At 53.7% G+C, this 21,791-nt stretch overlaps 7 protein-coding genes across 7 annotated transcripts; 3 read left to right on the forward strand and 4 right to left on the reverse strand.

The window, feature by feature from the left end:
- Nucleotides 1–375: 375 nt before the first annotated feature.
- On the forward strand, nucleotides 376–1,374 carry BBA_05341 (NAD-dependent epimerase/dehydratase; the record flags this gene model as incomplete). Its single annotated transcript, XM_008600438.1, has 1 exon — nucleotides 376–1,374. One exon carries the CDS (start codon nucleotides 376–378, stop codon nucleotides 1,372–1,374), a length of 999 nt encoding a protein of 332 aa, XP_008598660.1.
- A 47-nt stretch (nucleotides 1,375–1,421) lies between these two features.
- Nucleotides 1,422–2,156, reverse strand: BBA_05342 (Alginate lyase 2; the record flags this gene model as incomplete). The annotated part of the gene is made up of 1 exon (XM_008600439.1): nucleotides 1,422–2,156. The coding sequence occupies one exon, from the start codon at nucleotides 2,154–2,156 to the stop codon at nucleotides 1,422–1,424; it is 735 nt and encodes a 244-aa protein (XP_008598661.1).
- Nucleotides 2,157–2,675: 519 nt separating this feature from the next.
- Nucleotides 2,676–4,445, reverse strand: BBA_05343 (flavoprotein-like protein; the record flags this gene model as incomplete). The annotated part of the gene is made up of 1 exon (XM_008600440.1): nucleotides 2,676–4,445. The coding sequence occupies one exon, from the start codon at nucleotides 4,443–4,445 to the stop codon at nucleotides 2,676–2,678; it is 1,770 nt and encodes a 589-aa protein (XP_008598662.1).
- A 1,054-nt stretch (nucleotides 4,446–5,499) lies between these two features.
- On the forward strand, nucleotides 5,500–6,912 carry BBA_05344 (ribose-phosphate pyrophosphokinase; the record flags this gene model as incomplete). The annotated part of the gene is made up of 7 exons (XM_008600441.1): nucleotides 5,500–5,579; nucleotides 5,736–6,036; nucleotides 6,108–6,425; nucleotides 6,486–6,621; nucleotides 6,675–6,683; nucleotides 6,738–6,802; nucleotides 6,850–6,912. The coding sequence occupies 7 exons, from the start codon at nucleotides 5,500–5,502 to the stop codon at nucleotides 6,910–6,912; spliced, it is 972 nt and encodes a 323-aa protein (XP_008598663.1).
- Nucleotides 6,913–10,010: 3,098 nt separating this feature from the next.
- On the forward strand, nucleotides 10,011–10,716 carry BBA_05345 (Acyl-CoA N-acyltransferase; the record flags this gene model as incomplete). The annotated part of the gene is made up of 2 exons (XM_008600442.1): nucleotides 10,011–10,284; nucleotides 10,373–10,716. 2 exons carry the CDS (start codon nucleotides 10,011–10,013, stop codon nucleotides 10,714–10,716), a joined length of 618 nt encoding a protein of 205 aa, XP_008598664.1.
- Nucleotides 10,717–11,141: 425 nt separating this feature from the next.
- Nucleotides 11,142–12,446, reverse strand: BBA_05346 (FtsJ-like methyltransferase; the record flags this gene model as incomplete). Its single annotated transcript, XM_008600443.1, has 2 exons — nucleotides 11,142–12,250; nucleotides 12,344–12,446. The coding sequence occupies 2 exons, from the start codon at nucleotides 12,444–12,446 to the stop codon at nucleotides 11,142–11,144; spliced, it is 1,212 nt and encodes a 403-aa protein (XP_008598665.1).
- Nucleotides 12,447–13,920: 1,474 nt separating this feature from the next.
- BBA_05347 (Ncp1-like protein) lies at nucleotides 13,921–16,669 on the reverse strand (the record flags this gene model as incomplete). The annotated part of the gene is made up of 2 exons (XM_008600444.1): nucleotides 13,921–16,158; nucleotides 16,229–16,669. The coding sequence occupies 2 exons, from the start codon at nucleotides 16,667–16,669 to the stop codon at nucleotides 13,921–13,923; spliced, it is 2,679 nt and encodes an 892-aa protein (XP_008598666.1).
- Nucleotides 16,670–21,791: the final 5,122 nt, after the last annotated feature.

The following is a 21,791-nucleotide window of genomic DNA, read 5'->3' on the forward strand; positions in this document are numbered from 1 at the left end:
CTATAGGCTTTTTATAGTTCTCCCTAAATATTATACTAGTTAGCTATTATAATCTAATTAGGGGATTTTGCGAGTCATTTTTTACTATGATAATCTAGGTCGAGAATCCACGAGAGCCCGGCCTCCTTAAACGATTGCCCCATTAGGCAACACAATAAATTGGTATTTAGGCACCTAAACATGCTTTGACAACGTGTAAGGCTGATTATGATTAGCATCGCATTAGAGGAATTGAACACGTAACAATACCAATAACTAGGCAACATCTGCCAGCTGTCCTTGTCATCTCGAAAATAACGTATTATTTATAAGGGGGCAGCTCAACGATTCAAAGCTCTTTTCCTTGTTCAAGTCCCAGCTCAAAACTAATACAGTATGCATTTTCTCATTCTTGGCGGCACTCACTACATCGGACGCCTTGTCGCAGAACAATCTCTGGCTCGCGGCCATCAAGTAACAGTCTTCAACCGTGGCAGCAAACCGGCCCCCACCGGCGCCCAAGCCTTGGTCGGCGACCGTCTCGCCCCAGACGGCTACGCGGCCCTTTCCGGCCTCTTCTTTGACGCCGTAATTGACACCTGGGCCGGCGACGCCTCCGCCGTCAAGCGCGCCGTCGCGGCGCTCCGGGACCGCACAAGGCACTACGCCTTCGTCTCCAGCATCAGCGTCTACGACCATGCAGCGTCGCCGGGCCCGTACGACGAGACGTCGGCGCTGCGCGACATTGACAAGACGCCCGTCGCGTACTTTCGGGACAAGCTCGGCTCGGAGCGCGAAGCGGCCGCCTCGGGCGTGCCGACCCTCATTGTTCGGCCGGGGCTGATTGTCGGGCCCGGCGAGACCACACCCGGACGGCTACCATGGTGGCTGCGGCGGATGGAGCGCGGGGACGCGACGATGGCGCCGGGGCCGAGGGATCTGGCGCTACAGTTCATTGACGGGCGCGACCTGGCGGCGTTTCTAGTCGACGGCGCCGAGCGCAGGCTAGAGGGCGCGTTCGATGCGGTTTCGGGCATTGGCCACATCACCATGGAAGGGCTCCTGGAGGCTGCGAATGAGGCTGCGGGTGGCAGGGCTTCGCTGCATTGGGTGGATGGCGACAAGGTAGCGGAAGCGGTTCTCGGGAAGCACATGGAGATACCGATGTGGTTTCCCAAGGAACATGCCGCTATCTTCCAGAGCACGGGCAAAAAGGCAGCGGAAGCTGAGCTGCAAATTCGGCCGGCAACGGAGACTATTCAGGATACGTGGGATTGGGTCGTTGCCAGTGGTTGGAAGATTGGAGATGGTCCTGCAGGTGTTCCAGAAGATGTCGAGGCTGACATTCTCAAGCAGCATGCGGAGTTAAGCAGGGATAGAACTGGAGACCAATAATCACCATCATCCTTTTCTAATTATTTACATAGGATATGAACATATACTTAGTGAGAGACCTTGATTTGGTAGAAGTGAACCTCGGTGGGACCGCTCTTCTGATTGTAGTTGCCAGCCTTGAAGTAGCTCTTCGGTCCATTCAGCTTGTGCGTGTCCAATTTCTGAAACCTCTTGCCATTGATGCTCACCGACAGCACGTTCCTCTCGTATCGAATCTCGTACGTGAACCGATCCCCCTTGGGCACGTGGTCGACATCCACCCTCTTCTGCGTGCAGCTATTCTGCGCGCACAGCTGCACGCCCATCTTCAAGTCGCCCTGCGCGTTATAATACAACTCCGCAACCGGCTTGTGAGACACTGCATCGTCAACGTGAATCTGGCCTATACAGATCTCTCCATCGTTCCTATTCACCCTGAGCTCGCCGAATAGTCGATTAGTGTCGGCGCGCGGATCCCAGCTGACAGGCTGTGCCTCGCGTAGCTCGCAGCGGCAGTGTTTGCTGTGCGGCGTGCTGACGCAGTCCGAGTTGCTCATGTCGCCAGGCACCTTCATGACCAGCGAGCCGTCGGAGGAGTCGGTGTAAAAGTATCGGGGGTTGGAGTAGCCGCGGCAGTCGCCGAGCTGGCCGGCGCCGATCTCGTCGGGGTGGCCGGGCTTGCCCGAGGGGAGCTGCAGCGTCCAGTGGGAGAAGTCAAAGTTGCCGCCGGGGGCACAACTGGGGCGTAAGGCGGCAGACAGAAACGCGCTGCTGAGAAGCAGCGCAACATATGTTGACTGCATACTGATGACCAGTAAGTATGTCTTGCGAGAAATTTTGTCTTCGTTCAAGAGAAACGTCGATGAATGTGTTAGTGAGACTAGTATAGCAGCGATTTCAGCTCATTTCGGGAGGGACATGCTGTTTCCTTTATAGCCTTTCATTCATAAGACTCGTCCCTTCCAAATCGCCCAAATCGTCCATGTACCGCCGGAATCAATCTCCGTCATTCAGCTCTCACGTCAGCGGCAAACTAGAGACGAATCGTGGCACTGCATCGGCCGGTACGGGCAGCACCGACGCCACATCTTCCGACGTTAGTATCCCAACTTGTCATTCACTGAAATCTCGTTGGTGGAATCAACGTGCCCGCCCGGTCACACCGCAACCCAGCAGGGGTCCAAGTATCACCAATCGTCTTTTGGCGGATGGTCTGGTGGTCATGTACTGGTATCATTCATACAATATGTTATTCGCCTAAGATGCATTCATTGCCTTTGCGCCACTCTGTGGTATCTTCTCCATACTGACCGCATCCTAGCTCAGAGATGCATAATGTCTCTCGACCGTTCATTTGCCGTCGCCGCTGGCTTTATGCCATGTTTCGCCCACCATGCTCTGACTCTCCTCTGCTCTCTCGAGTTTCGATGCAGACACGCTTGAATGTCACAGACGCGAAACTCAATGGGCTGGCCGCTGCTCATGCCCAGCAGGAGCCCACGGGAGAAGCAATGTAACCACTCCAGCACCAAGGCATGGCCATACGACGTGGCCGACATGACATCCACGTCGTCCACGTGAATCTGCATGTCTCCCTTTGCCGTGCGCCAGGCTTCGAGCACATCAACGTGTCCGTTTTGGCAGGCCGTGTTGACCACATCGGTCCCGTAAGCAACGGCAATATTGGACGTGTGCCACCACTGCAGCACATCAGCCCGTCCGTGCTGAGCGGCCCATAGCAGAGCGCGCCCTGGTCGCAACACCACAGACTCGTCCTGCAGGGCCGCATCCTGCCACCACTGGAGAACGGCAATGTGCCCATTGGCACTGGCCTGCTCCAGCGACATCTCGGTGTAACGCAGGGGCAGTCCGGACTGCCGCCGCCACCAATCCAGTATTTCCACATGGCCGTATCGCGAGGCCCCATCAACGGCCTCGGCATCGTAGCTGTGTCTGTCGGCGAACCATTGGCTGTGTTTCCAGTAATGAAGCAGCTTCGTGCTTGGGAAGAAGGACGATGCTTTAGTTGGTATCGTGGTACCTTCGAGGGCGTTGATCATATCAGGCCTATTGGACTCGAGATACTCGAGCACTTCTACATGTTCGAATCGGAGGAGAAGCTTGATAAAGAGGGAGGATAGGTGGCTGTATTCACTTGGTGCTTTGGACAGCTTCTTGCATACTGCCGAGGTAGTACAGGTCAAAGCAGTCTTTTCCAGCTCGTGCTCATAGACTCTGACATGGTCTAGCCTATCTTTGGGATCAAGGACCCAGGCCGAGGGCGTTGGCAATGTCGTATAGATGCCAAGCGCCTGTGCCAGCTCCCAGTCGTTGGCTTGTTCAAGAATCAAGGTCCAAATTTCGGGCGGTAGCTGTGGACATTTGGCTCCTTCTTTGAAGCGCATTGTTATACTTGGCATAATGATGCCAGTATCACGGCCGAGACCTAGCAGACTGGCACGATTTTGTATGATTCGTAGCACCTGATGGAACGAGTTCCAGCACGGTACTCGTTTCGCACTGGGACTTTTTCCATAATCCCAGATAATGGACTCAAGGACTTGTATCCATTTCCTCGAAAGATGCAGCCGTTCTAGATGCTCCTTGGTTGTGGCATTAGACCACATGGGCTTGCTCATGCCTGGCACCAACACCATGCTCTTTTGCGAGCTCCATCCTCTCAACACTTCGCCAATCAAAGTATCTGCAATGCCGGCAAGCATCTTGGCAATTCCATCGGCATCAAGCGGCAAGCATATGAGAATATGGGCCCATTCCACTAGGTCAAAGGCCTGCCGACGATAAAATTCGACGTCTTGAGGGCGATTCGGGTGGCCAACAGCAAAGCTTATGTTTTGTATTGTGATGATGGTCTGGGTCATTCGGGGAACGACATCGTCTACAACGGCGCGCATTTCAATATCGGGGTTTTTGGACAAGCGGACGATGAGGGCGTGAGCCCACGAGGTCTCACGTGGGCCGGTGGCGACGATGAGCAGGCGCAGCTTGGGCGGCACGGCCTGCTCGTCAAACAGTACGGAGCGGGATGGGAGAGGTAGCTCTGGCGTTGGTGTGGTGGAATTTATCTCCATGATGCTCGGAGTCTCGGGAGCATCAAAGACACGAGTCACAAGACGTTTTGGCGCACTGCTCGCGGCGCAGAGACGAGAGGATGAGAGCCTAGGAGGTCAAGATGTGTGTCTAGGCGTCGCCAAAGGCTTCCAAGACATGCAGATCCAGCCGTCACATATCCTGTAGTAATGGTTTGGGGGCCAAGGAGAGGCCATGAGCGATTTGCGTCTTTCAGAGATGAGGACATGGAGTGATGTGTTTGGGGCATGTTGAGTGCAGTGTTGGTAGGTAGTAGCTTCAACCTTTTGTGCTACATGGGCGTTAGAGGCTTGAAGCTTGTTTGAGAGGCAGCCACGTCTGTGGTAGCGCGTTTTGTATCGGCAGTGACTAGTCTGGCTGAGGCAAATTGTAGATGCTCTGCTTGATGCCTATACAGTTTACCAGAAGACATTTACATCAACTCATTGCATTTTCTGTTTATGCAATTGCAAGAATATTGCGCAGCATCACAGCACTGCGGCCTGACTGTACTTGTGTGACACGTGACCTTACAGCGGTGATGGACTCTCGGCTTAGGTGAAGAGCCACTGAAGCAGCCGCTAAATTCCGCTAAATTCCAACACGAGCCGCTGAAACTAACTATGATGATGGTCGCTGGTCGCTGGCATGCGGGCGCTTGTCACATTGCAATCTAGGTACCTAACTACCCATTTACAGGCTGTAGGCTACAGCAAACTGGGGATCCACGGCCCGCTCGCCTTTGCATCCGATCCGATGGCAAAACTCTGACTGACTCTTAACGCGTTCTCTGCGTGTATCGCCACGCATCCTCATCCTCATCAATTCCATTCGCACAAGGCTTAGAAAAGCTACATCTGCTTCTCCCCATCTCGAGCTTGCTCACCTTAGCCAATAGCGCCCCTGCTTCTTGCTCCCTGGCTGCGTTAGCATACCGTCTTATTCCGGTTACGGTACCGAGCCGCAACGTGAGAGGGAAAAAAAATCCCTGCGCCCCGCCATACCGACGAGGACAAGACAAGGAAAAAGCAGTCATTGCAAAGCAACACCGATACCATGCTGGATCAAATGGCCAACGAAATCAAGCTCATCTCGGGTACCTCCCATCCAGAGCTCAGTGCTAAGGTGGCCTCCCGGTACGTCTTCTAGTTCCCTCAAACAGCGACCACATCTTCAGACACCATGGCGGCACCGTGCGTTCATTAGCCATTTTCCCCTTCAAGAGCATACACGCACGCCTCAACACGTTTCATGCGAAAGAGACCAGATGGCTAATATGCTACACCTCGCAGTCTTGGCATTTCCATTGCCAACACCATGAGCCTCAATTACTCCAACAAAGAAACTAGCGTCTCCATTGGTGAGTCGGTGCGAGATGAGGACGTCTTTATCCTGCAGTCAACCGCCCCCGGCGACGTCAATGACGGGCTTATGGAACTCCTCATCATGATTCACGCCTGCCGAACCGCCTCGGCTCGCCGCATCACCGCCGTAATCCCCAACTTTCCCTACGCGCGCCAGGACAAAAAGGACAAGTCGCGCGCCCCCATCAGCGCCAAGCTGATTGCCAACATGCTGCAAGTATCTGGCTGCGTGAGTCCCTCCTCTGGTTGCCGTATTGCCACCCGGTACCACTAGGCGGCTAACCTCGAAGCGTCCTGCAGAATCACGTCATCACCATGGACCTTCACGCTTCCCAGATTCAGGGCTTCTTCAATGTCCCCGTGGACAACCTGTACGCTGAGCCCTCAGTGCTGCGTTGGATCCGCGAGAACCTGCGGGTGGACAACTGCGTCATTGTGTCTCCCGACGCCGGTGGCGCCAAGCGCGCCACCTCGATTGCTGACCGTCTCAACACGGCCTTTGCCCTCATTCACAAGGAGCGTCCCCGTCCCAATGTCGTTGGCCGCATGGTCCTTGTCGGCGACGTTCAGGACAAGACAGCTATTCTTGTTGACGATATGGCTGATACCTGCGGAACTGTAAGTGCCTTTCACAGGGTTAAAGTGATGGCTGCAAATGTATACTGATGCCTTGTGTAGCTTGCCAAGGCTGCTGCCACTCTCAATGAGCATGGTGCCAAGGAGGTCTTTGCCATTGTCACTCACGGCATCCTGAGTGGCAAGGCTATTGACATTATCAACCAGTCTTGCCTGTCTGGCGTTGTCGTGACTAACAGTATGTGTACTCAGAATTCATGTTCTTTACTGATAATTGCTAACAAGTCACAGCTGTTCCTCGTAAGTGGCCGAATCCGAGGCGTACGGAAATGGGCGAGAAACTAACATTTCCAGTCGGCGACAAGGCTGATCGCTGCCCCAAGCTCAAGGTTATTGACGTCTCTGGCACTCTTGCCGAGGTAGGCGGCTCACGCTCAAACATGGAGGCCATGGCTAACTTTGGCAGGCGATCCGCCGAACTCACAACGGCGAGTCCGTCTCGTACCTGTTCAACAATGCGCCCGTCTAAGCTTATCTTGGATAAACTTTCCTCATCGAATCTGGAGTTGATGGTACGTGGTGATGTGAGTAGGAGGGTACTGTGGCCGCTACTAACAAGACCACTAGGGTTTTTTTTTTCCGGCTTTTCTTTTACAATTTCTTCACTAATACTCCTTACATCAGCGGTTACGATTCAGCCATGTCAAGTTTCAAGAAATTTTATCTAGGGCGTGGATGTAACCTAAACAAAAAAAAAGTTACGACTCGAAAAAACGACACAAAGAAGCTTTGGCAGAAAAACGAGATGCCAAACAGAGAGAGGTCTGGCCTGGTCTAATTTTGGTTGCACTTTGTTTCTTTCTGGTTGCCGCAGATTTGCCGTGCAGCAAACACAAGCTAGAATCTTACCATTTATTTGAGCTTTTCTTGCTCTTTTCCGTCCCTTTCGAACTGCTTTTGGGATACAATATAGATTTTGAGGGCACTATCCGTGCACGTTCACTTATACGGAGCCATAATTTACATGGGTGCACAAGCCATGCGCGACCCGCGGCATGCAGTCGTGCTGAAGGATTTACCGTTGGGTTACAAAAATGACGATTGAAGACGTGTCAAGGTTCTATGTGGTGTGCTGCTGATCTGGGAGGATGAGTGATGACGTTGCATCATGAGCATGACCTAGAGGTGACAGTGTAGCATTGGTTGCATCGAAGCAAGGCGGCACCAGCACCGTGAAATACAGCTGAAAGGAATAGTCGAAGATTCAGGCAATAACCATTTGCCCATTCGACGTCTTGCTTCAACAATGCGAGCCATTGATATCTGAAAGTTGACCGTGGTACCTGCGTGACGTCGCTCTGGTGCAACGAACGCTTGCGACATGCCACGCAGCCATCGCTCGAGTAGCATGTACTCGGCACCGCATCTACTTTATTATTACCGAAAGAAGCCTCCGTCATCGGAGAGCATGACAGCAGCAAATTACAATGCCAAAAGCAAGTCGCTGTTTCCGCAAGCCGCTATGCTAGAAGGGGGGGGGGGGAGGTCATGTGGTGACGACCGTATGTGGCATGTCAGCCAACCAGGCATCCTTCCGGGGGCCGGTCGTGCAAATGAGAGAAGCCTAGACGAGCTGTCGCGGGCGACAGAGAGAGCGTGGCTTGGGCTTGCACGCGCGCGGTGTGGTTGCTTATTGTCCGCGTGATGGTGACCTTGGATTCCTCTCAGCTTTCGGTGGGAGAAGGGCAAAAGTGTTCATGCAAGCTCAAGTGATGGGGGGGTTTAGCGGCGGGCGACTAGAGGAAACTTTGGGTTGCCGCTGACGCAGAGGGTACGGGTAGCTGCGGGCGTTTTATATGCGATGCGCCGCCTCGTCACTAAATTGCCATGCATCCACGACCCGTGGCTAGTCCCGGCCTGTACATGTGTGTGTGTGTATGTGTGTGTATGTGTGTGTCTACGCGCGCGTGGTTGTATTCTGTGTGCGACCTTTGGAGCATTTGTGCCCAGGATCTGGATTGCCCATCTGAGATACGGCGGGTTTCCGGGGGAGGAGGGCGATTGCTGGTTGTTGCGGAACGATCGTGTTTGATTGTCGCTGGCCACATGACATCGACTTGTCGACTTATTGCTGCTGCGCTTGGTTGCCATTCAGATACCGTTGTCGGCCATTTGTCAACCAAGTTCAACTTTTGTGTGTCGTTTGACGGCAAGTTCTTGTCTTGGGACCGGGCTGAAGAGAGCACAGGCGACAGCCAAGGCTGTCACGCTGAAAAAAGACCTTGGCCCCACCATCGTCAAGTTGTGGAGAAGGCCAGGGCCGGGCAAAAAAAAAAACACCAAGGTCGTTCTCACAGTCATGATCCATGACAAGACGAGAAAACAACAATTGCCCACCATCAGACCCCCGTATCGCGTCTCAGTCGCCGCGCCGAAAATCTGTACCATGGAAATGGGCAAAAACTAGCCTATCTTGGGCAACCAATTTTCGCATTCACTTTAAGATTCCAAGCGCCAAAAATAACCGCCATTCAACGGAATAAGGGCATGAAAGTCAGAGGGCGGTTGGTCGAGCGGTTTCGCCGCCATTTTGTTGCTGATGCAGCAAAAAGTCTATGTCGAGGGATTGGCGCGTCCGTCGGTCGGCGTGAGGCAGTACCGGAGTAGGGAGGCGCACAGTGCGTCCACTGCGGGGACTGTGCCGGAGTAGTGTCGCTGCTGGTGGCCGGATTAAATTAGAAGTGAAATTTTGCCTTGTTCAATTGAAAAGGAGGCATTCTCGTCTCTATCAATCTCTTGATTTATTGGTCAGGTTATTTCTCAGCCTTTTTCTCGCATGGAACTGATATCACTCGGTGCTGTCGTTGATGCAGCCCTTCTTACAGTGCGCAGTCCGGACTCGTACTCAGTAACGGCCTCCGCGGTCCGGCTACCGGGGGGCATTTCCAGTAATACATACATGACCAGGCAACACACTATCTATGTGCCCGTGTCCTACTTCTCTGCCGCCGACGCCCCCCCGCCTTCCTTACGAGCCTGGTTAGTATTTTAGCCATGTTGTTTTTCCCATTTACTCTCCTCTTCTTTCCTCGCCCTCTCTCTCCAGTCTCCTTTCAGACCAATAGGGAGTCCTACCGGGAGCCAACGATGAGGGCCAACTTCAACGCTCTCTCTCGCCGCCCGCTTTAACCGGCCGAGCGAGAGAAACAAAAGCCGTCCTAGTTACGAAATAGCAACTATGATAAATAAAAACACATTGCATCTCCAAAACTGGACTGGGATGGGGCCGTTGATCCGCTCTCTTACAGGTCAGCGGGGCCCCCAAGGTTGGTCGCTCTTCGGTTTCCGCAAGTCTGGGACCATGCAAGTACCCCAGCCCACGTACCGGCGCCAGCTTTAGTACAAGTACACGCCTTCCTCACCTCCATCCAACCATCTTTTACCTTTTTTTAACACAAACCTACTTCATCTTCATCACCCTGACCTCTCGACAATCCTCCATCTCATACCTCGCTTCTTTCGTCGACAATAATTGCCAGACGCACACACCAGCAATCATATAGATCACATACACAATATACACGCACCAACACGCACTTCACACACATACACGTACACGTCCTCGCCATGGCCACCGAAGCAGCTTCCCCCCAGGCCCAAGCCGGCCCGGCCAAGTCTGTTCCTCTTCAGCAAGAGGGTCCTGCTCGCTACTGGGCCCGCGACGGCTTCTTCCTTACCACGGACAAGACGTTCCTTGACCCCTTTGCCGTCAACGACATCTTTGACACGGACCTCATGTGGTGGAACGACCCCCTGGACATTGACCAGATGCGCAAGATGCTCTCCAACTGCATGACCCTTGCCATCTACTCTGTCCCCGACACAGCCGCCGAAATGAAGAGTAAGCCCGTCCACTTCCACAACGTTTGACCAATTCTTGGCGCCCTCAGCGAGCTCCTTCAGTTGCCCGTGCTGACGTGGTTATTCAGGTAATGGCGGCCTGCCCCGCGAACCTTCAGGCCCAGACTGCAAGCTCGCAGGCCTCTGCCGCGTAGTTACCGACTACGTCACCTTTGCCTACCTCACAGACGTCTTCATCCTTGACGAGTATCAGCGCCGCGGTCTCGCCTCGTGGATGATGCGCGCACTCAAAGAGGTCGTCGACGGCTGGCCCAACCTGCGCGGCCTCGTCCTCATGACCCACGACTCGGCTGCCGCTCGCATGTATCAGCGTGAGCTCGGCGCTCTCGACTTTGACGAGGGGCCCTCGGCCGGTCTAGTCGTGCTCGAGATGCCTGGAAACGGTGTCAAGGACGTTCCTGAGGACCACTAAACTCGAAAACGACAATCAGGAATTCATTGCACAACGTTTCGCAAGTTTCATGTCCTTTGTCTCTTCACCACGAACAGTTTGCATCACGAGAGTTGTTTTTCCCACATTCGGCTGCGCAAAGTAGCCTATGTCCCGTCAATGCTGGCTTTCGAATATGGTAGTGTACCTCGAAACCAGACATGGCCAAGCATATTCGCCATTTACTTTACATTCTACGTCTTTATTGGCTTGTGCCACATTCGGTCTCGCTAGACTTGGGGAAATTTTCAGAGTTTTGCTATTTGCGTGCTTACTTGTTTTGTATCGAAGATTCGCTCTCGACTTCAAAACACCTTCTGCCAGAAAACTTGGTAGCAGAGGTATAATTCTGGGTATCATGTGTGGGTTTTTATAGGCATCAAAGCTTGTTTCTTTTTCTTATTTAGTTAGCGGCTCTTGGACGACAGCGCAGCCCGCATCTCAATCGCCCGCTTATACGGCGGCGCAATTGGCGGCTGCACCGGGTCCAGGGAGACGTGATCCTCGGGCAGCGTGTAAGAAGCGTCCGAGTCAAACGCGGACAAGTCGCCGCACGCAATAAACGGAGCAATCCACCTCTTACTCGGATCCGTCGTCGACGTACGCATTGTATCCCCCTCGTCATCGTACACCTGTCGCTCCTCCACCACATCGTAGTCGTTGTCATGCCCGCCGCAGCCGCCCACAAACACGTCCCAAGTGCCCCTCTTCTCATCTTGCATGACGCTGCTCACCACCGCAGGCATCCGCCGCCGTTTGTCCTCGACCATGTCGCCGAGCCGCTCCCCAACGCCCAGCGGCTCCTCGAGGCTCGCGCGGAACCCCGGCGGCGGCCGAAAGTTGATGCACACGATAAAGGCCTCGACGCTGCTCGCACGACTGCTCCGCGGCTTGGCCACGACTACCTTTTCAAAGAAGATTTTGAGCTGCGCGTACAGCACGTCGACGCCGCGCCCGCGGAAAATCTTGGCCACAAACTTGCCGCCCGGCCGCAGCACGCACAGCGCCAGATTGAGCGCCGCAAACAGCAGCTGCGACTGCACGTAAATGTCGAGGTCGTGCAGGCCCGTCACGTCGGGCGCGCCGTCGCTCAGCACCAGGTCCACAGGGTTGGTCGCCTTGTCGCCGTGGTGATTAGCATCCGGATCGAGCGCAGAAAGCAGCAGCGGCACCGTCGCGGGGTGCGTAATGTCGGCGCGCAGCGTCGTGATGCCCGCGAGCGGCGCAATCGGCTGCAGGTCAATCGACACAATCTTGACGTCGTCGCGGGGTTGGGACGCGGCGTGCTGCGCGGTGAGCGCCCGGGCGAGTTCATCTTTTGCGTCGCTCGTCGTCGTCGTCGTCGTCGTCGTCACCATGCCTAGCATCTGCTGACGCAGACGCGCCTCGCGGTCCTGCCACGCCGCTCGGCCAAACTTCTCGCCCTGAATGAGCACCCTCGAGAGCACTTGCGACCAGGACCCGGGCGCGGCGCAGAGGTCAACGACGCGGGAAACGTTGGCAAAGAGGTCGAATTCTACTAGATGGGCAATGAAGTAGGGGTGTCAGCGCTATGATGGGCTCAATCGGTGGCCAGCTCAAGATCCTGGAAGATGAGAAAACGGCGTACCCTCGTCGAGCTGCAGCAGCTTGAATGCGCTCCGGGCTCGCCAGCCTTGCTCCTTGGCGAGGCGGTAGTAGGCATCGCGCTTGTCCTTGGACGATTTGCCCATCGTTTGGCCGTCTTTGCGCCGCGCTTGTGCGTGGGGGTGCTGTGAGAGGAGGGGCGGGATTGCAGTTGCTGGTGGTCGAGGTTTTTTTTTTTCCTTGGTGATGCCCCGCGGTGGGTGGTTGACCTCACGCTAGTGACGCAGCGGCTAACAGTGGACTTGGCTGTTCTGTAAAGATGGTCGAATGACGTGTTTATCCGTTCAAGGAAAGATATTGATACGTAGACTGGGGTGTTTTCAAAGTACTGGCTAACGTCTAAATAATTCTAGCTATTACCATCACTGAATGCTCGCGTGTCAAGCACCTGATTAGCACATTACTCATGACTTCAAGTCGTATATCGAAGTGTCATGATCAAGGTCCCTCTATCTCGATCAGAATTATGGTGCTACATACAAATTCAGGCAGTTCTACGTCCTGCCAAGTCAATATACCTAATCATATTCGTCTTTTGCTCATCTAAAAGGAAGAAAAGTGTACCAAGCAAAGCCAAAACTGGAAAAAGAACCCTCCGCAAAGAAATCATCGACTTTTCACCTTTCAATAGGTCTATTAATGTCGTTGCGTTAACATCATGTTCTAGTTTATGATGGTTGATTAGGGGCGGCATTGATAGCTTCGTGTTGGCCTAACCCATTTGTCCTCGGCCGAAGGGGCGACGCCTGAAGCCTCTTCTGGGACAATTATTGCCTTGCGCAAAGCGCGACCGCGCTTTGAATGGCCACATATGCGATAACACGGCTTGGGAGCGGCATGTACCGATTGTCTTGCTTGTTTGCTTAGACGGCAAGTATTGGCGTTCGGCATTGCGCCGGCGCCGACCGTGGAAACTTCGGCTGCAAACATCCCCGGATGTCTTCCAAAGTTGCAAAATACTACAAAGGCTCTAGCATGGAGACTTGAGTAGACATTATCATTCATTTTGCATATTTTTAATGATGGTAATACTGATTAACGTAAGTCTGCATAGCATGGAGCATCAAAACTCGCAGAGAACCCGACGGGCAACGACAGTCTATCAAGTAGAGACGCCGGCCAACAGTCTGCCGGGAAATGGTGACAAAAAGGCATTTCGGACTAGCATGAGACCATGAGGTGAAGATCAAGGATGCATGCAAAAAACAGAAACGATAAAACCTAACGACCCTTGAGTATATAACAGGCGCGGAACTGCTGAAACAAAAAACGAGGCTCGGTCCAGAGCCATAACGCCAGTAAAACTCCAATGTAATGTCCGTCTAAATAAATTGGTTCCGTTCTTTAGTGCAGCGATATGTGCAGTCCAACTGTAGAATTATGTGTTATCACCTTCGTTTGGCGGTTTGTCATACGCTGTATCTGGTAAATGCAGAAAGATGCGTGAAGATGCGCGACGTAGAGGAGGAGAGAAGAGGATTCTCAAATTGAGCATCTTGTCGGGGTCCCAACAAGGTCGCTTCTTCCAAGGATGCTCGACTTTTCTCGGTAAAGATGGTTTTACCAGGAAAAGGTCATGAGAGCCGGGTTCAGGGCAAATGGCAGCAAGAAATGACTGGCCGCGACCGTCGACATGGGTAGGATGGCGACAAAGTCGGTGATGCGCCAGTCGTGGGGCACAAATGGCGCGACGGCAAGAATAATCATGCCCACAATGGCAACAAGGGCGAAAATGATTGAAAACTTGAAGCTCTTGAGCACCTTCGGCACCTCAATAAAGAAGTTGGAAAACTCGGCCTCCTTTGACGTGGAGCCCCAAGTCATGTTGATCTCAAACATGTGGGCGAGGAGAGCCTGGGAGACGTGGAGGGAGAGACCGCCGAGGAAGATGGCGAGCATGAGAGTCCATTTAAAGTTTTCGTAGATGGCGTAGAGCAGGCTGCGCTCGCCGATGCGGTAGCGCATGATGGCGAGGGACACGTTACCGAGGCCGTTGAAGACGATGATGATGGCGAACCAGACCTGCCACGAGTCGACGTAGTACTTGTCGAGGTAACCGTTGTACCAGCCCATGAGGAAGTAGTTGACCGTCGTCATGATCCAGGCGGCACCAATGGCGTAGTAGGTGCCAATGTAGGAGATGACGGTGATCTTGGAGGTGAAGCGAATGTTGGAGAAGAGAAAGGTGCGGAATAGGGGCGTGAAGGGACCGCGCCACAGCCAGGTGCGAATGGGGTGGAAGAGGAGCTCGTTGCAGCCGTAAGCATATTTTTCCCAGCGCGCGAGCTCGTCGTAGACGGTCAGCGAGACGCCTTCTTTGAAGCCCTCGCCGGCCCAGGCAGCCAGGCGGATAATGTAGCCGTTGCACTGCAGGCGCAGTGACATGTCGAAATCTTCCGAGACGTGGCTCTCGGACCAGAACTTGTCGTAGCCGTCCTCATCCTGGTACGAGACCTGCTGAATGGCGGACCAGCGGAGAAACGCGTTGTGGCCGACAAAGGGGGCGACGTCGCCGTTGGAGACGGTATAGCGAATGGCCGAGTAGATGAGGTTGGTGAAGAAGGTGATGCCGTTTTCAAAGTACGTGTGGACGACCTGCATGACGCCCGACGAGAATTGCATAATGCCGACGTCGGGGCCTTGCTCCATCTCGGAGACGGCGTCGAGGAAGCAGTCGGCGGGGACGCGCGTGTCGGAGTCGATGAGAAGGATGTAGTCGCCGACGCGAATGTTGCCATCAGCCCAGGCACGGCCGTTCTCCTCAAGCACTTCCTTGAGGGCCTGCTCATACGCGAGCGCCTCGTCGTGCTGGCTCCAGTCGGGGGTGCGATGGGCGAGCAGTAGCTTCTCCTCGACCTTGCACGAGATCATGAGTGCGTAGTTCATGTTGGACGCCTTCTTGAACTTGCCCTTGCGGACAAAGCCGTCCTCACCGTGCTTGGGGCGCGCGACCCAGCCAATGCTGTTGTCAGCGTAGAATTCGATGCGCGCGCGGCGATCCTCTTCCGGCAGCAGCTGCAGGCCGTCGTCGTTGATAAACATGTTGGCGGAGCCGCCCTGGAGCTCGTAGGTGGACATGGCCTGCTTGATTGACTTGACAGTGGGCATGATGACGCCCTGGAGACCCTCCTTGTAGACGGGGCACTGGATGGTGACGTGCGGCAGGACGGCCGTCGTCAGACGAGGCGGTGGGCGGGCCGAATAGAACTTGGAGTTGACGGTGAGCTGGCGGATTGGGCCAAAGATTTGAGCCAGACAGCCGACAATGACCTGGGCGAAGAAGAGGGTGAAGAAGATTTGGAGGGGCATGAGCGCAACGAGGGCGAGGCGCATGTACGAGTTGTCGATGGACACCTCAATGGCCAGCTGGCGCCAGGCCGCGCCGAGCGAGACAATAACGAGGATGAGCGTCAGAGAGACGAGGACAGTATTTTGCAGGTGGACCGGGCGGGTTTCGGGCTTGACCTCGCCGCTTTCCTCATCAATCTCAGCCTCGGTCACGGCGCCGCGCTTCTCGTCATCCTCCTCGTCGCTGTTGCCGGCCTTCCAGACGAGCTCCATGAGCTCCGACTCGATGGCCTTGGCTCGCTGCACGAGGTGCAGAGCGTCATCGTCCCAGACGACCAGCAGGCCCTCGGAGGCGACAAAGGCGGCAAATTGGTACTTGCGGGCGCGGGGCAGGTCCTCGATGGTGGGGAGAATTTGTACGCGGAGGCCGTTCATGAGCGGTACGTCGACGGCATCGGGGGACCATTGCAAAAAGGTCTTGATGACGCGAGAGTTGACCGTCATGGCGCACTGAGAAAGAAACGAAAGTCAGTCAAATGAGACGCATAAGAATGAGAGTTGAACGGAGTTCAAGACTTACCTGGACATTGAGAGCGCAGCAAGCTTGCGCAAACGGCGAGTGGACAAGCTGGGGCGGGCAAGCCATGTACTGTCCGCGCGACTTACGCAAGAGGACACCCTCAATCTCGCCGGAGCCGTCGCTGACCCAAAGCTGGGAGCACTGCTGCTGGTAGAGGTAGTTGACCATAACTTCGTGCTTGATCTCGTCAAGCATGTAGGAGCTCTGGTTTGACGGTGTCGAGTGGCCGGAGCGTGTCGAGCCGGGTCTGGAGCTGTAGCGCGGCGTGGGCGCCTGCAGCTCCATTTCGTTGCCATTGATGGGTTTCTCATAGAACACCGTGCTCTGAGCTCGCTCCGGTCTTTCTGGTCGTGTAGGAGCGGTAAGCGGCTGCGGCGACGGCGACGGCGCAGAAGCCTTGTTGCCCTTGTCGGCGGACTTGAAATAGCTTCCGAAGCCCATTGCGGCGAATTATTGTGCGATTGAGAACAATCGTGAAACTTTTTATGTTTGGAATCAACTCGTCAAATTATTGAAGTCGTCAAACCGAAGAAGGGGGGAGAAAAAACGTCCCGACTGGTTGTACGGGTTTGGCGCTCTGTGGTTGTGCTACTGAGACATGGGGAAGCAGACGAGGTAGGGTGGGAAGCGAGACGAGTTCGAGAGCGAGAGAATATGCAACAAGAAAAGAAGGAGGAACGAATGGGATGATGAGCAAAAAGGAATCGCCAGTGCTCTAACGTGTATGAGTAAAAAGAAACAAGTTAAGCGAAGAAATAAGAAGAGTCAAGGCGACGGGGCAGAGGCGTGGAGGAAGGAGGGCAAGATACTGGTAATAAAGAATGACGAGGTCCTGGCTAATACGGGTCGAGCGAGCAGCAACGGTTCCGATCTTTTGGGTAACCATCAGCCTCGATCTTTTTTATTTTTTTACCCTCAAATCATCCATATGTTTGTAGCGTGTGCTTGTCCCCCTGTTGCGCATTGTGCGGTAGGATAATAATGAGAGGCCACCCAAAAAAAAGAGCTATCCGCAGCAACACAAAAGGCACTAAAACTTGCAAGACAATGGAGCGGGGAGTGGAAACCTGGGTAATGTGTGGACAGGGGGGGGCGTGGCCGGAGCAAAGCCACACCATTCAGCAACAGGGGGTGGATGAGGTGAACGAGCGACGCTGGAAAAGGGTTCTGCAAAACGGCGAAATATGCATTGCGTTGCCAAGTTTTTTTTTTTCGCTATAATAAAAGGTAATAGTTCAGCTCAACTGCTCAGCAGACAGTCAAGTGGCGGCTGGCTGGCAGCATATTTCGGCTGCAAATAGGCACCGTACTGGGCAGGCATCAAGCTGCATTGTGCGAGCCCTGTATCCGTAACTCCGTAATCTGTGCACCCGGAGCAACTACAGCGAGGAGAATACGAAGCAGATTATTTTGTTTTCCTTTCCTAGGTTCACTTTGACCAATAAGTCAAACTCGTGTGCTGGCTGTCTGTGATGCCCCATCCTATCAACACTTATTTTTGGTAGCATGCCTTGCACAACCCGAGCTGCCAGGGCAGAGTGGCCGTTCACTGGCTGAAAAAGTCATAGTTGGTTAGCCGAAGAGCTTGGCACTCATGGCCAGCAAAGCAGGATACGATGAAAATATCCAAGCGCCCCTGGGTTTTACCAGTGTTGGCAAGCTTTGGCTGACCTGCCGCACTTTGTTCGTACCGCATCGTCCCAGTCGGAGGGGGCGCTAGAACGTGTATGGGCTTCAGGTAAGGATGGACCCGCTACCGGACTTTTTCCACCTCCACTACTCCGGATAACACTGGATTAATACTGGTAATTATAATAATAGCGAATCAATTCATTATTTCGGATAGTGCAACAGTCCGTCTCTCACTACATTGAACCTCTAGGCCCTTTGGTGGTCCAAAGCTTCTCCTGCAACGGCAACGCAGGTCGTTTAATGCCCGCTTCTTGCTGCTACATAAGGTAGCTCGGCCGCCAACCAGCCCAGGCCATCCTTCCCGGGCCCTTTCTGTGGCCGTAGCGTACCGTGACAACGTATCTGGTTGAGGTGCCCGTGTTTGCAAGACGATGTCATGGTCGCAAAAAGCAATATCTGCTATTTACCGCTACTTATTTTTCTTTTTCCAGACAAAGTCTCAAATGTCGTAAGTAGTGTCTACAACATCCACATCGCTGTCAATCAAGATGCTCCCTCGTCGGGCGAATCGCCCAGGTAATGGGGCCCTACCAAGTAGGCGCTCTCGTGCTGGAAATCCAGCGGGCATTGGCTCACGGCCACGCAGAAAATCCTGAAACCCGCTCGCTCCGCTCCACCGCCGCGGCGCTCGACACAACGTGAGCGCTTGCCGCACGCAAAGCCTCTTTTAATTAATTTTCTAATTTTTATCACTCTTTGGCTGTCAACACGGACTCGCAGGCCTTGCATATCTGTCCATTTTTTCCCACCCGTTCCCAGTGGTCGGACGGTTCGCCACCACCACCACCACTACCCAGCGAGACATTGCCAATATGTCGGCGCATCTTGTCGCCTCGCTTCACTCACCGAACGTAGCCAAGCCCAGCAATTAAAGAATGCCCAAAAAACACCACAGTTCACCGTAGCCTATTTGATGTAACTCCACGAGCCAACGTGGAGCCGGCCACGGCCGGTCCAGTTACCCGGGCTGCTGCTGGGATTTTACCCGCCTGTGCGTTGTGTGCCTGTGCCTGTGCCGTGTGGCTAGTGAGATTGGGGCCTTCACCGCGAAGTTTGTCGGGCCCTAAAAGCGGCGGCATGTCTTCTTTCTCGGTTTTTTTTTTCTCGGCTCTTGCCTGCGCCACAGCTCGATTGACTGAAGAGCCGTCACGATGCTAGCTTCTTTGCACCGTCATGCTACGCCAGGAATGATAAGCTAGCTATGCATTCACCTTGCTTGGTTGGGCAGGCATCTCGCGCCGACTTTCTCAGCAGAGGAATCAATTGTCTCGTGCCACAAATTGCTCTTCATCTGTTCTTTCAATTGTTGCCAGATGCTAATTAGTCTGCTGACCGTTGTTGCTCATGGCCACGTGCACCGTCTCTCACCTTGTGCAAGGACACAGTTCTGTCAATGGGTAGAAAATTGAAGTAAATGAAATAAATTGAAATACCGGACATGACTCATCGTGTTCGCTTACCTGACGAATGAACCACGATCCGCGGCACCTGCCAGCTGGGACGCGTCGTCTGCGCAGCCACTCATGCAAACGCCGCTGTGGCATCGTAATCTGGCGACTCCGGTTCTGGGACTTTTGAATAACTAGCCTTGTCCAAACATATGTACGAATTCATGTCATTACCGATAATGCATCACGCACGAAACTGCCCCGTGGTCAGCCTGCAATGTGCAGTCGGGCCCTTTGAGTCGCGGGGTCGGGCACACCATGCCATGATTGGGACAGTGTGCACAGCTGCAAATGATGGCATCGCGACTACGGAGTAACATGCATGTCCGGTGTGCACCCTTACGAGGAGGAATAAATAGCAACACAGAATATTGGCGTCTACAGCCACACGCATGTCTTACCTCCCTCACAGGCACAACGACGACATCAGCGTATCAATTACGGGTTCTTTATGCATGGCTTCTCGAGAAAAATAGGGTCCGGTGATTCGAGACCAAACAGGCACATTGGTTGGCAACTGATACGGTAAATGGCTCAGCTTTCGTCTCGCACAATTACTCCTTTTACTGTTTTTTATTTTCTTTTTTCTTTTCAAGGTCGCCGTCGCTCTCCATGAGCCTGCAGCTTGCCAGCCAGCCAGTTATGCAGCCACGAATCCACGACTCCAAAAATAAACAGGGTAGCCTTGCAGTCTTGAAGTCGGGCGCCGGCAGGTTCTGTGTGTGTGCCAGCGCACGTCGATTCGCAGCTTGACATGGTGTACTGGTATCAGAGGCGAATCATAGGTTCGGCCACGGAAAAGGCAAAGGACGTATGTACGAGGGCATGAGGGCTGCCCATGCCATCCATGCCATGCCGCACGCTGGGGCGGCCTGTCCCGCCAGCGTACCTCAAGAAAGCGGTGCGAATGGCGTGTGGCAAATGTAACCATCCACGGTGCGCATGAAGATGGCGACTTCATCTATTCCTGCAGCTGTCACCGGGCGTTATATTACAGCTTTGCTGCACGAGAACCGTCCAGGAAGGCGCCCAGAACTTTCTTCTATGCTTGATCCAGGGTGTAATCCCTTCGATGCTATACCAGTGCTTTGAGTGATTTCTGACAGTCACTATCCCCCACGAGCGGCCCAGCTTTGCTTCTGCTTTTTGTTTCTTCTTTTCGACAAGCAAGGTATGGATCCTGCCGGATCAGCATTTGCCGTCGCTAGCGTCCTAGCCGGAACAAGGGGACCCCTGCCCTCTCTATTCATGTTGAAAAACACAATGTCCTTTGTTCTGGCCGATCTCTGACAACCAATCGCCAAGACCATACAAAGCACGGCAAGTAGCCAGGCTGTCTCTCAGCTCGTATACGCCTATACCGCCAGCCTTTCATCAGACGCCAAACTCCAATGATAGCCCAGGGGCTGTTTAGGCTCGTGCGGGGCGGGCTGAAGCCCGCTGAATAGCCACTGATGGGGAATCTCTTCATTTATGCGCAACAAAAATTCGTTAGAGGCAAAGAGGCTGAGATTTGTTGGTTCTCAAGTAGAGAGGTTGGATCAAGAAGACGCGCACCAACCCCATCGCCATAAGAGGGGATCTTTTGGCTGGGTGGCTTGGGGCAAGGCATCCGAGATATGGAGAATGGTCGTTGCGCTCGCCGCTGGTCTGGCTATGGCAACTCTCAAAGCCATGTCTCAAGCCACAGGTAAAACGATCCTGAGCCTAGCTGAACGACAACTGTGATCGCATGGCTGAGGAGACATTCATTTTTTGCGCGTGAATGTAGTATGTATGTATGTCTGCTATTTCCTTCCCAGGTATCCTGCGCAGATATTCCGCGCAAGATTCGTTTACGATTTGCTTAGATTTTTGGTCGATGTTCTTGCCGGATGCAATACCCGGCTCCGTAACAAGTACTCCATAGACGAGTCGTGATTGGCGGCATAGTGGACAAGCACCCATCCATGCACAAGAAGAACCAAAGAAAGATGCCATTTCACAAGCCATTCATTGGCCGTTGTACTCGTTCACCGTCAGCCCTGTACACGTCACTTTCAGCTTCTTGAGCACAACTCCACCGTGCCACAGGAGAAGATTAAAAAAAAAGGTTGAAAAAGTAAGACGATGGGCCCCCCACCCTCTCCGTGGCCTCCGAGAGCTCCGGGTGCGAGAGGGTGGACAAAAAAGGCCGGCCGGACTCGCTTTCCTACTTGGGACAGCGGCATGATGCTGCCGTCCCAAGCGGATCATGATATGCCTCGTGCGTGGCGTGGGGCTGAGAGGCGAAAAAAAAATTAAAAATTAGAAAAGGCTTTGAGATTAAGAGTAACGATGGTGATAAGAGTAGAGTGGAATGGAATGATACGCACGATATCGATATGCATGGCTTTTGCCTGCATGTCGCTTACAGCACCCTCAAAGGGTCGAACGATTTCGAG

Source organism: Beauveria bassiana (genome assembly GCF_000280675.1).
Source record: "Beauveria bassiana ARSEF 2860 unplaced genomic scaffold BBA_S00014, whole genome shotgun sequence".
NCBI lineage: Eukaryota > Fungi > Ascomycota > Sordariomycetes > Hypocreales > Cordycipitaceae > Beauveria > Beauveria bassiana.